The 17,100-nt window shown below is 40.0% G+C and overlaps 1 protein-coding gene across 3 annotated transcripts in view; it reads right to left on the minus strand.

Annotated features, from left to right (window-relative positions):
* Window positions 1-221: 221 nt before the first annotated feature.
* DPYS (dihydropyrimidinase) overlaps window positions 222-17,100 on the minus strand; it is a 74,546-nt gene continuing 57,667 nt past the window's right edge. Inside the window, exons 8-10 of one of the 3 annotated variants that reach the window (XM_081266595.1) lie at window positions 12,543-12,750; window positions 1,975-2,088; window positions 222-616 (exon numbers count right to left, since the gene is read on the minus strand). In XM_081266595.1, coding sequence (XP_081122721.1) covers window positions 1,984-2,088; window positions 12,543-12,750 — 313 coding nt within the window. In that variant the 3' untranslated portion in view covers window positions 222-616; window positions 1,975-1,983. Of the gene's footprint in view, window positions 621-1,974; window positions 2,089-12,542; window positions 12,751-17,100 lie in introns of those variants that run through there. The other 2 variants (XM_081266594.1, XR_014018832.1) reach the window with 2 other exon arrangements.

Here is a 17,100-nt window from a genome sequence, read left to right on the forward strand (position 1 = left end):
TCCTTCAAATCCTCAACTCATCGGTGTGATTGGATAATTGCCTTGGATTCCCCCTAAGGTTGAGCACCTGATGTGATTACATACACTCTGTCAAGGGCCTGATTGTTGGGAGTTGCTGAAGCAGATGGCACACCGGAAATCACAGTCTTGAGTCAAAACCACCCCCACAGTCCCTGCTCCACTAGTTAGAAGGAGACACACAGAATTCAGACAACAGAATATCAAATGAAGATCTCAACGTTTATTAATTCCAATAAAATGTAAAATCGCAGTGCAATTTCAAAACAAATGTAGCCACTAAAAAGAAAAAAAAATCTGTTAAACAAGAAAGTGATGTTTTCAAATTCAAAGAAATCTAGTGCAAACAAAAATTTTAAAGCATCATCAATGAATTTTCAGACAGACTTTCCAACACAATAATATTCATTTATATCTTCAATCTTAGGCAACAACAATGGCATAGTAAGGAAGACAGCAATTGCTGTTGAAAGAAAATCAAAGAGGCCTAGAGCGATTATTTTTCCTAAAGGATCTTGGGGAGTTGAAACAAGGCCTGGGTCTCCACGGGCTGACGACGTGTGGCTGTGAGGGGAACACAGCATCCTTTCCTCTGATTCTACCTTTGAAGAGAATAAAAGCAACTCAGTGTAGCATTCTCCCCCACAAAGAGAGGCAGAATTCAAGCTAACCCCCAGAAACGCTCTAATCAAAGTAAGCACTAAGCCCGCTCCTACAAATGCAGTTCATAGCATGTGTTAGTTTTCAGTGGCATTTCCATCCCTTGCTAATTTTCTTCTGAATCTTTAATACAATCTTATTGAATTGGAAGAATAATTTCAGTAATGTGGAAACAATAAAAACACTGAAATTTGGGGCTAGAAAACGTTCAAGATTGACAACATGCACAGCATGTGGAACAGAGAGCTTGGTTATTCAAGGATTCATCATCCACATCCCTGAAGCCATGGGGGTTTTGTAGGGAAGCACAGGCTGTCAAAATATGACTATGTGCAATGCCTGAGCACATAGAAAACCAGACCTTTGTCAAGCAGAGCCCCTGATTAGCACAAACCTCTGGCCCTATCCATCAGGTCAACCCTAGGTTAAAGTCTCTTGCAGATTGGTACATGTTGAAGTATCTGAAAACATATCATGAAATAAATTTTAAAAAGTTTCAGAACCTAGTGAAATTACAAAACTGGAAAAATGCATTTATTTCATGAAGTCAGTAGTATGAAGTGATGGTAGAGAGATACTAAAATCAGAGCAAGGCCACTGTTGTTAAATAGGGATATGGCAGAACAGGATTGGAAAACAATTAAAGAGAAAAACATTGACAAGGATGGTGATCACAGGTACTCCAAGACAGACACATACGTATGTCAAAAAGAATGAGGGGCACCTGATGAAGCACTCAAACATCTTTTAAAAAATGATCGTGTCTATATTCCAAAAATTAAGCATGGAAAAAAAAGTGCATCAAATACTATCAAATAATTTTTCTGAGACTTACACTCCTGAAAGCAACATTCATTTTTCATGCATTCTAAATTCTAGAACACAATGGAATTTACCATACAAAGATTCATTGTTCCATATAAAGTTCTAATTGGTTTATAAATTTTGACCATGAAATGATACTCCTTGTTGTAAGTAGTGCAGTAACAGGGCCCACTGCATGCTTCCGACCCACTGCTTTTTACTTGTGGTAGATTCTCTGGGGATCTGTGGAATGTTCCTTGCCATCACCCTCAAGGCCTTCTTTAATCCTGAAGGCTCATCTCACTGTTCTACACCAACAGCTCTTTTTATCAGTCTTTTCTTAGTTCAACTGTCCTTGCATTTTGCCTTTGAAGCCTTTGACCTTGGACTCTTCAAAGGCTTGTGAAGGGAGAGAGGTTAATTTCACATGCTGACATTTATATGCTGATTGTCACACAGGAATACTTTCTCCGCCCACTCTCCATTACTCACAGCACCAAATCAGGGGTGGTCCTGCATCGTGGTCCCCACTGTGAAGTCTTTGGGTTTCAATTTGCTGACCTCTCCCTTATAGGGTACACGCTCCACCGGCACAGGTGTGCAAGTCTGAAAGAGAACATATTTCATTTCCCTCTTTTGGTTTATTGACTTCAAAGTTACAGACATGCTTCCTTCGTGAATTGTGAGAACAAAACAGAATCTTGTGAACTTATCAGGTACCAGCCTCTTGCCCTCTCCTGGGATTTCCTAGGATCCTTGGGTCTCTGGATTGTTCTTTCTTTGTTAGTGTTAATCTGTATCAGACAAAGGCTCAGGGAATGTACCATCTGGGCTTCTGCCACAGCTTCACCTCGTCCAAGTCCCATCTCCTATAGTCCTACCTGAGATTCCACCTTTTCTTCTAGTTTCAGTCCTAGACATCTGTGTTGTCCCTCTCCTAGGACTGAGCATTTTGCTCGATTACAGCAACTTGCTGGTGTGTGTTTCCTTTTCTGTCTGCCTCTGTGTATAACAGGCTTTCTGCAGAATCTCACCTCTTTGGTGGCCAATGACACAGCAGAACCTTCAGCTGGGTTCAGCTGGAGTTAATTTAGTGCTTGAACACAGTTTCAAAATCTGGACTTTATAAACAAAGGAATTCAGGAGAAGTAACTAAATCATGCTATTTGTAAACATGTGCACAACTTCTCTGACAAGTCAAGAGGCATCACCCGTCAGTGATTAATGGCACCGACTCTGGAACCAGATTGCCTGGGCACTCAGCATGATGCTCCAGTTCCTGTAGCTGTGAACTGGGGCTAAAAACAGAACCTGCATTATAGGGTTGTTGTGAGGATTAAAATGTTGACGGGATTAAATATAAGAGAAACATTTGGAATAATGCCTGACACAGATAAGCTTTGGATCCGGAATGTCCCCCAAGAGTCATGTGTTGAAGGCCTGGTCCCCAAAGCAGCAATGTTCAAAGGTAGGGCTTTTAGAAAGTGATTGGACCATGAGGGCTTGGCCTCGTCAATAGACTAATCTATTGATAGATTCATAATTTGAATGTACTATTGGGAGGTGGTGCAAATGGTGGGAGTTGGGACCTAGGCAAAGGCAGTAGGTCCTTGATGGTATGCCTTTAGGGACATATCATGTCCCCAGTCTGTCTCCTGCCCCACTGCTGTCTCTCTGCTTCCCGGCTTCCATAAGGTGAGCAGCTTTGTTCCCCTATGTCCTTCCACCATGATGTTCTGCCTCATCACAGAAACTGCCCAGAAACAATGGAGCCAGCTGACCATGGCTCTGAAACCGTGAGCCAAAATGAATCTTCCTTCCTATAGGTTGTTTTTCTCATGTATTTTGTCTCAGTGACAGAAAACTGACTGACACAAAGCTCTTAATAAATAATCACACATACACACACACACACACAAAAAAAACACAATAAATCATTCTGGGTCTTATTTTGATCTTCGAAACCAATATACTGAAGTAATCAACAATGTGGGCTTTGGAATAAGACAGATCTAAGTTTGAATTCTCTCTTTGCTACTAATTCATTGTAGGGAACTCATAAGTTATTTAATGCCTCTGAATTTACATGCTCATTCACAAAATTTGGTAAATAAAACTTATCCCTCAGATACTTTAGAATTTCCAGAGACCAAGCATTTCACACAACAGATAATTACTGAGCGCCCACAGTCTCACCTATTTTTCCACAAAGAATACTACAAAGAGCAAGATGGAGTCAGCTCCCACAGCCCTGGAACTTGCAGCACACACTGAGCACCAGGAAAAGCCTCGGTCCCCTTACAGTGTCTGCCCTGATGTTTGGCTGGACCTCCATTTTGGTTCATTATCCACTCAACCACTGGATTCATCTCAATCCTCTCCGTATCTCAAGGTGCCCGGAAATGAAGTGCCAGTTTCCCATTTCTGCCACCTAGTCCTGGACACTGTGGTCACTGAGAGCCAAGGCACATCTGAAACCTTAAACTTACCTAACCGCACCCCCCCACTCTCTTTCTCTTTGCCTAGTGCTTTTTTCTCTCCTGCCTTTACTTCCTAAGCTACACTTCATGGTATATCCCTTCAACGTAGGGTGACCACAGAATTTATCATCCAAAGAAGGACTGAGAGTGGAAAGGCTACCTAACATCATTAACAAGCATGATCCAGGACCATGCCAGGAAACCAAGATTTCTTCCCACCTTCCTTCAACACCCTTTTGCCTACTACCTAGAGGGTCTTGCCTTTCTCTCTTCCTCTTGGTATTCACACTCGATACCCATGGTTTATCATTTCAGTCATCAGACTTTCTGCATGGTGTACCCCTGGGGAAACTGACATAACTGGGCAGATATTTGTGCCACCTACTCTGTGCTGTGGGTCCCTTCTCAACTCCCACTCCGTCTCCCTCTTTGTACAGCAGCTCCTGAAGCTCTCCTACTTGAAGTTTTCAGTTGCTGCTTTTCTGTCTGTCTTGGGCTCACTGGGATTGGACTGTGACACCATTGGTTGAGATGGAGCCATCTAGTGTAGGCCTGTCCTCATTTAGGGGCAGGTCTGTTCTATAATCTGGTCAGTCCCTTAGAGGATTGCTTTCCCTGACCTTAAATCTGCAAGCCCCAGGATAGTGCATGTCCCTAACCAGGCAAATCAGAATCCACCAGAATCCTTCCTAAAATCTTTGTGTCAGGGCCAGGGCTTGGCATGGGCTGGGATACCCACTATCCTTGTTACCTAAGTATCTCTGACTTTGCTTTTATACCTCAGCCCAGGTAGTCATCATACTAGTCAGCCCTCTCTGTCACATCCACTAGCTTGCATACTGTAATTACCTGTAATGATTTATTTACCTTTCTGTCTCCCCCAGTAGACAGGGGGCCAATGTATTGCTCTATTCTTCCATAATATGTCCCCAATAAATATGGGTGGAAGGGTTTTTGGAGGGGACGATGGTGGAACCAGTGTTCAATGCTCAGTTAAGCTTTCTTTCTTCTGTGCCTGAGGAGTCCTGGCCTGGGCTGGCTCAGTTTCCCTGTCACTCCTTTGTTGTGCTTCACTGTGTACCTGCTTTCTAGGCTTTACTTTCTTGCTGGCCAGAAAAGCCTTCTGTGGAAAGGTCTCAGGTCACTTGGTTTTCTAAGAACTGCATTTTGGCTGCATAGTCACTGCCCTGATAATGCCATCAAGCAGTATGCAGCCTGGCTGGTCCCCAGATCACACTGATCATCATATGTCTGTGACCTGATTGATCTTATCTGCATAGTTTCACTGTTCATCTGCTTCTGAAGCTCCAGGTGGGAACAATCATCCTTCCAGAATGACCTTAAGGTGTGACCATGCCTGCCTGTGCCTGCTGCCACCTCAGAAACAAACCAATCTTCTCTCAGTAGTCTTTTGTTGTTCCACATTTCACAATATTTCACCTTAATAGTTATTTTTATCTATTAAAAAAGACAATTTAGGTTCCATTCTTATGCTCCAAGCAATTTCAACTTTTACTATTTTCTTCTCCTTAGGGGTGGGCTGCATTGGCCCTGCACTGACGAGACGTGCATCTTATTCCTCTCTACACCGTCTCTTGCCTCAGGCATGGCACTCTCTATATATTTTAGAACCTCAATAGATATCCACTGTGACAAAATGGAAAAGTGGTGGCAGTCACTCTGCAGAATCTTAAACCATCACTACCATTGTTCAGAAGCTCACTTGCACATTTGTTTTCTAGGTAGACCTAACCCACCACTCTTAGGAAAGCTAGTCTTATTACTTCTGTCTAGTGACAATGGCAACTTCTGTCTACTGACAGTGGCAACTCTCTATCTGAAGTGTGAAGTACCTGGCTTGATATGGACCCTGGTCTATGGTGGAACCAGTGTTCAATGCTCAGAAACTGTACTAGTGATAGGGTTAAAAATAAAATGGGTTTCTTTTCCTGGTATCTCAGATGAGTAGAGTAGTCATGTATACTGCAGCCCCATTCCTCCAGCTGAAAGCACAGCTAATCCTTAGAGGACTTTTATGCAGCATAAAATACTCAAGAGAGATCAGAACAAAGAATTTGAGTGGTATGGGTTGAACAAAGGAAGCAGGCTTCTTCTCTTGCCTTCTGAGACTCCCTGTTTTCCTGATGATCTTCCTGACTCTCTGGGCAGCTATCTTGGGCTCCTTTTCTGATTTCTTTTCTCCTCAATCTCTGAAGGTTGGTGGACCAAGATCTCTATCTTAAGCCTCCTTTTGTCTCTATCTAGCACAGCCTCCTTGATGGCTCCAGACTTGTGGTTTTAAATCTATGTGCCATGACTCCCAAATTTATCTCCAGCCTTGATCTCTCCTCATGTTCAGATTCCTCTATTCAAGTGGCCAACTGACTACAGCAAAGAAGTGTAAAAGTGTGTCAAGCAGAACTAGGATTTAAGCACAAGGAACCCAGAGCTGGAACAAGTAGAAGATAAATCCTTTGGGATTGGGGCTGCTATCTGATTGAAGCTGGTATCACTACCCCCCAGATGGTGCCTGGTGCTGGATGAATGTTTGTTAAATGAAGTGAGACTGCTTGAATGTAGGACTCCTCAGAACTTTTCATATACTGCTGGACAACAGAATCACTGGAAGGTAACATTACTGACAATTATTTGGCAACTTGTGCAAGGATCACCTCAAGACACTAAAATGCCCTGAGAACATATATTTGAGGATAATCTGAGTTGCACCATTTTCCCCCAATACTTGCTGGTCAAGATTAGATCAGTGGCAGCAATGGTTTCCATCTTGATGGTCTTACAATCAAGTAAAATGGCTCAAAGGTACAGCCCTGAGAGGGGGCTATCCTGGGGGATACAGAGCACAGATGCACCTCCCTGGACAGGATGCTGATGAGTCACTTTAACAGAGAGTTCAATTTGAGTTCATAAGATTTAATGACAATTGTCACTGTGACAAGTTAATAGAAAGACAAAAATGAGAATTATATCATATGCGGTATAAACATTAATTGCAATCATCATTATATTTGCATAATTGCAGAAATGCTTTTTGGTTAAGCTGATCAGGGGAAGAGGAAGCTCTGAATTGATAAAGATTTTAACTATATTGTCTGCCAAGAATGGAGTGCTGAAACCAGAAAGATCAGTAAAGAATAGTTCTCAGGCCCCAAGACAGTTACGGATGTGATGCTGCCCAGAGAGGTTAAGATACAAAAATATACACAAAGACAAAAGAAGTTCCAAATACCAAACAGCAGACACTGGCTCAACATCAAACAGCTCAAATGAACACTGAGTCCCTGAGAATGACCTGGTGAATTTAGAGAACTGTGGTACACACTGAACTGAGCTATCTAGGGCTCTGTGCACCAGTAGAACTTGAGTAGCCCTTAGGCTCCATAGAGATGATCTATAAAAATAGAAATGTGTGCATTTTGCTAATGTTTTACCATCCACTGACTGTCTCCATGTAATCCTTAAAATGCCCTGGGAACTCTTTCTCAAGGACAATGCAACAAAGCTGGACCCTCTTACTGCGGGGCTGGTTGCTCTGTTAAGTTTTCCCGCTGAGGGCAAATGATCCCTTCGTGCAGTGGGGAGAATGGGGGATCCTATGTTGAGGGTGGGAGGTGGGTGGCTATTCATTTGAGTAGGGATTAAACTTCATGATTAATGTGCTGTAGTGCTAGACATTGAAGGGACTGGTTTAGACCTGAGCCTCCAGTCCAGCTAAGTGACCTCCATGAGCCTCAAAAGCTTAATCTATAAGGTAGAACAACTGCTATTCCCAGGTGGTTGTGAGAATTAACCTATACTGACACTTGATTGACAATCAACAAATATTTACAGAAGGAATGTTTAATGATTAGATTAAAGCATGAAAAGAGTTAGAGGCTGAGTGTTCCACATCAAAATGCTTGGGCCCTTTGGAGTTTTGGGTTTTTTGTTTGTTTGTTTTTTGACTTTGGAATGTTTGCATAAACTTTACTGGTTGATGCTCCTTGTCTGAAAATCTGAGATACTTCAATGCATTTGTCAATTTTCAAAAGTTTTAGATTTTGGAGTATTTGAGTTTTTTAGATTTTTAGATTAGGGATGCTCAACATGTATTTAGAAAGTGTCCTATGATACAGTAGTGTGCTGGTAAATATGAACAACAGTAGACTCTTCTTTTTATCACCATCCTTAAAAATCCTAATTTGTAGCACTTGCCTATTTCTGTGGTGTAAATACTCCCACCATGTTTGATTTCAAGCTACCACAGTGACATCCCTGAATGAGGGCTTGGGCAGAGGTGAATTCAAGTGTCTTTTGTGAGCCAAAAGGAGCCAGATCTAGCATATGTATTGCCTTTTATTATTATTATCTATCTGAGAAAATTAGGTCTATATGGCAGTTGATGACATATCTTAAATTACTTTCTCTGAGCTACTTACCTTGAGAAAGACATTGACAAACTATTATTTCAGAAATGGAAAATACCCATTTCAAGGACCAAGTCAGCCATTCACTCAATTTTATCTTATCTAGAAAGGGAAATTACGCTTATCGTTGCAAAGATACAACCCAGTTTAAAAGCTTTGGCAGCAGTATTCTGAAACCATATATTACTCTGAGAAGCTACTCCTGTTTCTCTCTAAAATGCAGCATGCCTTGTATTTTACAGAAAAGGACAAAGTTGCTTATTACTGAAAAGGAGAAAAAAGAAGACTTCATGGATAACTTAAAGAAAGTCCATCTTTTCAAATTTTGATGAAAATTATAACACTAAATACACAAAGCTTTCAGAAATATAATATGTTCGAATTTAAAGAGCTATATGCTCTTGGTAAAGAATCAACAGTACATAATTTTGTTCTTTCAGGTAATCTCTTGGAATATGTAAGTTGTTGTTACTTATTTTTTCCCCCTTTTCTTTCTCTTCCCTACAGTGCTGCTCCTTAAGTGACGTTTTATATAATATTGAAATGTTTTATTGTGTTATATTTATAAAATAAAGTCTGATGTCTTGTCTTTTGATTTTAAAATTTTCCCTCATGGATTAGCTAAGTTTTAAAATAAATAATAATTCCCCAAAGCTGCTGAATTGAGTAAAAATGTCTCTTCTTTCCTTTGAAATGCCTCACAACATTCAAAAACAGTGAAAGTGGCAAAGTGGAATGATGTTAAGTTTTACTCAGAAATACAATCGTGGACAAAAATCAAGCCTACAGATAACCCCACTCTTTGGAATGGTGCAGAAGGCAATCTCTGGATTAATTTATTTAAAGTTCCTTCCATGTCCTTCTGAAGCTATTGCCTTTATTCCTCTTAGAGTTTTGTTTATTAATTTGTCAAAAGCTACTCTGTACCAAGCATCAGCATGGAAAGGAAAAGAAGCTGTGGGTGGGGTGGGGGGTGAGGGGGTGTAACAGGCCAAGCAGGAGAAATCTTATGGTCCATTCCTGGTTGCCTTCAAATTCTTATTCTTTACTCACAAAGAAATATGAGTATTTTAATGTTATTTATTTAAGTTATTTATCTAGATACTGGGGATTGAAACCAGGGCTTTGTGCATGCTAAGCAAACATTCTACCTCTGAGCTGGGGGTGCAGCCCAAGAAATCTGAGTATTTAAAATGAAAAACAAAGAGCTCTGATAACCTCTTGTGTGAATTTAAAATCTAGCATTAGTGACAAATCATTTTCTTAACTTTAGTGTAATATTTTTCCTCTATAATCATCTTCACTAAACTGGAAAGGGGTCTGAAATGCCATCACGTAATTCCCAAACTGAATTTTATTTTACTCATTTTGGCATATTTTCCAACATATCTTTAAATCATGCATTCCTTCATGGTTTGAGGTTCATGATCATTTTTTCTCTTTTCTTGTCTCTACAGAGATCCTGTGGTAGAGTGGAAATATCACAAATCCTGGCTCGTAAGTTGACTTATTTCTTAACCCAGGGGAAGTTATTTCATTTTGCTGAGGCTCAGTTTTCTGTTCTGTAAATTGAGAATGATAATATCCTTCACGTGGATGTCCACATTAAGTAAAATAATGACTACAAATCACCTAATGCAGTTTTTGGTAGATAGTAAGTTCTCAGAACAACATGTGATAACAATGAAAATTATCATCTATTGTTATTTTCAAAATAACAATGCTCTTAATGCCTAAGAGATGGATATCAGAAGAAAATATTAAGAAATTAAAATAATTCATATAATTGGTAGTCAATACATAAAATATGAAGTGGACATTAATTCTGCCAACAAAACAGAAAGCAATTTGAAAAGGAGAACTGTTGAAACCAGTCATCTGGTGACCTCTTCTGCCCAAACCATTTTCGCTATCCCGGGAAGAACTTGTCTCAAGTTAGTCATTTAAATACAATCTATCAGGGAGTCCCTGTTTGTCTAGTGTCCCTGCTGGTGACCAACCAGAACTGACCACCAGGAGCAGCCCTACTTCAGATCCATTTCAAGTGTCATATTATCACCTGGTTCTATTGATTCTACCTTCTTGTGATTTCCAAAGTCTACTCTTTCCATGCCTCTACCGAGTTACTGCTAGAGACCCACGAATAAACTAGCTGCCACCATGGCTGCAACTAAGACTCTTTTGCAAATTAATACTGAGCCATTTATCTCCCAGTACCTCATTGAACTCAATTTTTATATTTCACAATATTGCTTAGGTATGAAATTTCTAAAGATGAATAACCAGAGTTTATGTCCTGCCCTGCCAAATACCTGATGTGTGAAATGAACAAGTTTCTTAATTTCTTGAAGTTTCAGTTTTCTAATCTTTAAAGTGACAGAAATAATATCTCATTCCTTCACAGGGCTTTCACAGTAACAGAGCCCTTAGAAGAATGCCTTGAATCCAAGAAGCAGCCATTAAGCTTTAGTACTGCTGTTCTTTACCACACAAATGTTCAAAAACACCTGGGACTCTTACAGTTACCACCCACCTGTCACCTGTCAGTGTCAACACTTATAAATTAATCCCAGAGCAAAATGAACTGTAATCTTAAACTATCTGCTTTGACTGAAATACAATATATAAAGAATTGTGGTATTCCTGTGAATTCAAAGCATTCTAGAGCAATGGTTTACCTTAGGAAGCATTTTTTAAATGCAGGAATCTTGGGTAATGCATTCTGAGAATCCACAAGTTAAAAAAAAATTGCACAAGACATTAGAGGAGAAATCAAAGAGACTAAAAGATCTAAGTGAAATGAATTAAAGAACAGATGGAGAACTTTGGAAAAGAAAACCTACATTTGAAAACTGGGAAAAAGAGAAATAAGTTTTAGAATAAATCCACAGGTCACAAAGTCTACATGCCAGGCACAGAACATGAGCAAAGCCTTCTGGAAGAAAACCAGACATTCTCAGGGCCCAGCCATTCAGCTGTAACCTATGGCATATGAGATTAAGGGTACAGGGTGGCTCCACCCCCACCTCCAAACCCAGAAATGGATTTTTTATTTTAATTATTCAAATACATTACAAATATTTAGTATAGTAAAACTTAAAAATTTTTAAAACTCTGTATACACTAAAAAATGTGTGAAAAGACAAGATAAATAATAATAATAAAACAAGTATCTCTTATAATGCAGCATTATTATAAACTTTGGGCCTTTGCTATAGATTAAGAAACAGAACTAGCATTTATTGACCTCCTACTATGTGCCTTAAATGGATGTACCTTACATTTTTAAAAAAATCTTATCGGAGTCTGGTTAATCTTATCCACACTGGTTCCACCATCGTCACAATTTGTTAGGGAGAAATGTTATTTTCATTTTCCAGATAAGGGATCTGACCCCAAGGATGATAAGGAAACTTGCTCTTGGCCTCACAGCTAGGACATGGGAAGGGAAGATGAAATTCATATTTATATCTACCTACCTACTCCATTACTCTGATGGTCACGAGAATGTGACTTGCAAATCCTCAACTAAAGGGTTAGCAGTTCCTCAAGGGGCCGCTGCTCTGCACTGAATGTCGTCAGAATCGGAGCTGTGACCACACCTCCTACAGCTGCTCCCAGTGATGACTGGGTGCTACACATCACGGTGGGACAGGAGGCTCGGCTCAAGGACTGCCAGGGGCCCCTCTCAACCCTTCCTAGACGGTGTAGTGGTCTGAATGCTTCCACTGGCTTTCTTTTCTTCTTTCCTGTCTGGGGCATGTCTTTCCAGTTCTTGCCCATTTTCTTTCCCAGGTGTTTCCAATAATAACCCCCTCGCACCTTTACCCATCTGAATGTCTGTTTCTTGGAGGATTCTGATTAAATTGCCCAAAATGTACTGAGATTGCCTGGAAAAAAAAAAAAACCCAAAAAACAAATATCCAGCCTTGTCCAACAGAAAGTCCTGAATCGACACACTAGTCTGCCAAGGAAAATGTACCCATCCAAAGATTCTTTGAAAATTGGCATTTGTCTGTGATCTCTCATATGAATAAACCCTAATACCCTGGGAATATGTTAGAGCAGTGTGATGTGACCATGCCACCATCACCACAAACCACACCCAGAGCAGGTAACAGTCCAGCCCAGGCCTGGCCCACTGTGCAGGACTCACCCGGTCTCGTTGCTGGATTCGTTGGTAAACATACTCAGCGAAAGGTTTGCGTGGAATGAACTTCCCTTCTCCTGCTGTGACATTGAAAACTCCAGCTTCATACACCACTTTGCCCCTTGAAATGGTCACCAGGGGGACCCCGTGGCAAACCATGCCCTCGAAGATGTTGAAGTCAACAGCCTGGTGATGAGTCTTAGCTGAGATTGTTCTGTGTTTGTTAAAAAAAAAAAAATACTACAGATCATCACCAGCTCATTTGATGAATATAAAATATGAAAGAAGAATGACCTAGGAGAAAATTTAGCAACTCTATTAAGCCATAGCTTCATCACTGTTAACAAGTGACTTTAAGAATAGAACATAGCATTAACATTTCATTTCAAAGTAATTACATTTTCTGAGACAAAAACCTAAGAGATTGCTCTTTAAGTTGAACCATGAGAATGGGGTGGGTGGGAAAAGAACGTTGTCTTTCATATATAGATTTAAAAATTATTTTTCATATGTTAAAGAATCTCAGTCTCTCTCTCTCCGCCCCCACCTCCCCACCCTGGATTGAACCCAGTGGTGCTTTTACAGTGAGCCATATCCCCAGCCCTTTAAAAAATATAAATTTTATTTAGACACAGGGTCTCACTGAGTTGCTGAAGCTGGTTTTAAATCTGCGATCCTCCTGCCCTAGCCCCCTGAGTTGCTGGGATTACAGGCATGCCTGGCTTCATTTTTTAATTCTAAGACATTAGAACTGACCTGATCAGTACCTTGCTATCTGCAGATGCAGTTGAGGATCCTCCACCCCCTCCATAAGTCCCATTCATATCCCTCTCTTCCCAGAGGAAAAAACATACCCTGATTTTCCCCTTGTCTGTGGCAAAATTGGAAATTTGAGGATGACAGGGTCAACCACGTTTTAGAATATAATCCAGCATATTCTGTGTCATGTCTGTATATTCATCTTCGTTCTCAGTATCTTATTTTATTTTTTATATTGGCAGATAAAATTGTCTTATTTACTGTAGACAAAATGATATTTTGAAGTATGTCAACATTGTGGAATTACTTAGTCTGGCTAATTAACAAATGAGTTAACCTCACGTAGTTATCATTGTTGTGGTAAGAATGCTTTATGTCCATTATCTTGCCTTTTCCAACTATACGTTATAGTCACCATGTTGTAAAATAGAGCACTGGAATTTATTCTTCCTGTCTAAAATTTTATACCTCCCCAACTTCTCTGGCCCCTAATAACCACCATTCTAGTCTCTATTTCTATGAGATCAACTTATTTATTCCATATGTAAGGTCATGTACGATTTGTCTTTCTGTGCCTGGCTTATTTCACTTCACGTATTATCTTCCAGGTTCCTAGAAATAATAGGAATGCTTTTATAGTATTCCACTGTGCACATGGGAGTGAAGATGTCTCTTGGATATGCTGATTTCATTTCCTTTGGATATAGATCATGGTGAGATTGCTTTATCTCAGTAGCTTATGAACAGTTTTCAATCTTAAAAGTATGACTGATGACTTCCAAACTGGGGTATTTGGAAATGCTGGATACCTCCTTTCTTTAAATATCACGAAATGGAAAAGGGGGGAAAATCTGGCAACAGTGAATTGTATGAGCATAATCTGAATTCTGGTAGAATTTCTACAATCCCTCTTGAGAATAGATTAAAGAGAATTACTCTGTTAAAATCCTCAAGGCTGAGCCTGAGGCAGAGCAGCCCTCAGTGCTCCCAACCCTGACCAGGAGGGCTGAGAACCCCTTGCTGACATGTGCTGCACACCTTGAAATGGACAGGACTACACTGGCCTGGTCCAACTGCATGCTTGGTTTTCCAACCTTAATTTTCAGTGCCCTCCACAACCCACTCGCACCAGTGTGCTCCTCCCTTGAGTCTCTCACTCAGTCAATGAGACCGCCATCTATCTTTTCTTGACCCTCAAGCCATCATCAAGCTTGTTGTTCCTACATCTCCCCAAATAATCCACTGTGCCTGCATAATGCCATGTCACCACTGCCTCTCTTTGGGTCTCCCTGGCCACTCTTCCTGGCCTCCTAGTTTCCTCTCTTACCCTCTACCTTCTCTACAAAGCTGCTCCAACAATCTTTTCAAAATGAAAGTCAGATCATGTCACATTCCTGCTTGAAACACTCAATGGCTCCAATTTGTCCCCTGAGAGCCAAATAACTATTTTAGAAAGTGTGGATGAAAATAATACAAAGAATCTGCTCCCAGTGAGAAATATCTACCGCAGAAAGGAAAAAGAGGCGTTTCTAGTATGTCAAGGAGAGAACTCATAACATCTTATTTTGTCCTTATAACACCTCTTCAAGTACAGAGTAGCTTCTACATTTTGTGGGTATATAAGCTGAGATTTAGAGGTTAGATAATATCCAAGGACATTTGGCTAGTTTGATGAAATTGGGATTTTTCACCAATAAATTTTTAAATTTGTAATAAAATAACTTTTTGGTGTATGGTTCTATGAATGTTGACATATAACCAATAGACTTGTGTTAAATCACATTAGAACACATAACACTTTCATCAACACCCCCCACCACCACACACACACTCGTATACACACATTCCCACCATCCCTCTATAGCACATCATTCCCAACCTTTAGCTCCCTGCAACCAGTGATGTGTTCTCCATCACTGCATATAAATAAAATCACAGAGTATGCAACCTTTTGAGATGACTTCTTTCATTCCACATAATTCCTTTGAGATTCATCCAGACTGCTGAGTGTTTCAACAGTGTTTTCTTTGGTTGTTGAGTAGTATGCTTTGTATGGACACACAGCTCTGTGTTATCATTCACCCACTAAAGGACTTGGATTGTTTTCAGATTTTAACTGGAAATATGAATAGAGCTGTTGTAAACATCCAGGTAGGAACTTTCTATAAAGACTTGTCTGGTGTAAATACCCAAGAGTGAATTTTCTAGGTCATATGTTAAGCACTGGCTGCAACAAAGAGCTTCTGACTTTTGGAACTAACTTACCCATATAATGAAGAGTTTAAAAGACCACTGAGCAGTAGGAAGGCAGACAGCACAAATACATCAAAGCTTTGAATACTGAGCAGGAGGGAAGGGTATTATCATTCAAATATAAGTCACCAAAGTAGGGTAATAAAATTGTTTAGAGATGCTTAGAATGAGTTATGATGAATTGTGAGTTGGTGATAAAAGATGAAAAGATGCAAACTCAAATGCATCAATAAATTGAGGAAACAACAGAGAGGGGATTCAGACCTTCAGGTTAAAGTGACTTTTTATGGCCACCACTATCTCTCTGCCCTCCTACACTTCATAGTTACAGCAGCAGGAACTCTGTGGCTTGCACCGTAGAATGATACATAGAAATGTGTAGACTAATGCATTAGTAAGGCTGCTATATGAAGAAAGTAAAATGAATTAAAAATTCATGGTGAAATGATTATTTGAAGTATAATAACAGGGTGGAAAACCTTAATTTTGGAGTTTCTGAAACTAAGAAAAATAATCTAACAAGAAAAAAATTGGATACACAAAGATGGCCATTACAATATTGCCTAAACTATTGGAAGACTGAAGAATAACAAATTTCCAGTGATTACTATAAATGGAATATTAGGCATTTGTGAAAGACTAGTTTTAAGCATACTTTTATAGAAGCAAAAATGCCCAATAACCTCCTAATAGCATATAGTAAAAACAGGCCACAGAGAACATGCAAACCACAAGTATAAGGAAAATACTCCTGTGGACAGACCCAAAAGGAAATACACAAAGTCTTTTGTGGACTGGGAAAAATGAAGATGGAGGAATCAAAGTCTCTTTAGAGCTATTGTTCTACTGTTTCTATGACTTAAGTTACCATGTTAGGATGAAGTTGATGCAGCAAAATATCCAATTAGATTTCTCTGCCTCACGCCAAATAAAGGTCATTACTTTGACTAACTCAGCCTTGGGGTTAGCAAGAGGAAGAGAACAATTAGACAACATCTTAGAGGTTCTTTATACTGAGGCATTATGTAAATGAAGTCAAATTAACACCACATGTAAATTCTAGGCATTATCACCAGCAGCAAAAAGAATGTGCCTCCACTTTCACAGTGGAAGGTGTCTGACAGGGTGTCATTTGTCACCCAACTTTTTCTTCCAGCCAAAGCTGTATTCTCCTGTTCTGAGGCACCATCACACTGCTGAATCCTTGCATGTGCAGTTCTTTACCCTGGATGCCCTCCTCACTTTTGCTCCTCTCCCTTCCCTAAAACTCTGCTCCAGAACCTATATCCTCATCACAAAGAAGTGAAGGTGATGGACATGCCCGTGACCCTGACTCAATCATTACACAGTGTGTACACACATCAATACATCACAGTGTACCCTGTGAATATGTGTAATTATTACAAGTGAATAATTTTTAAAAAATCCTGGTTCCCAGAAGCCAACCTGATGAACCACGGTGAAACTGAACATTTCTTCCTTTGCAGTTTAGCATTATCCAAGAGGTTTTATTGTTTTGGGGGGAATTTTGTTGTTTGGTTGGTTTTTGGGT

Source organism: Spermophilus citellus, assembly GCF_964194105.1.
Source record: "Spermophilus citellus genome assembly, chromosome: 14".
In the NCBI taxonomy this organism is placed as follows: domain Eukaryota; kingdom Metazoa; phylum Chordata; class Mammalia; order Rodentia; family Sciuridae; genus Spermophilus; species Spermophilus citellus.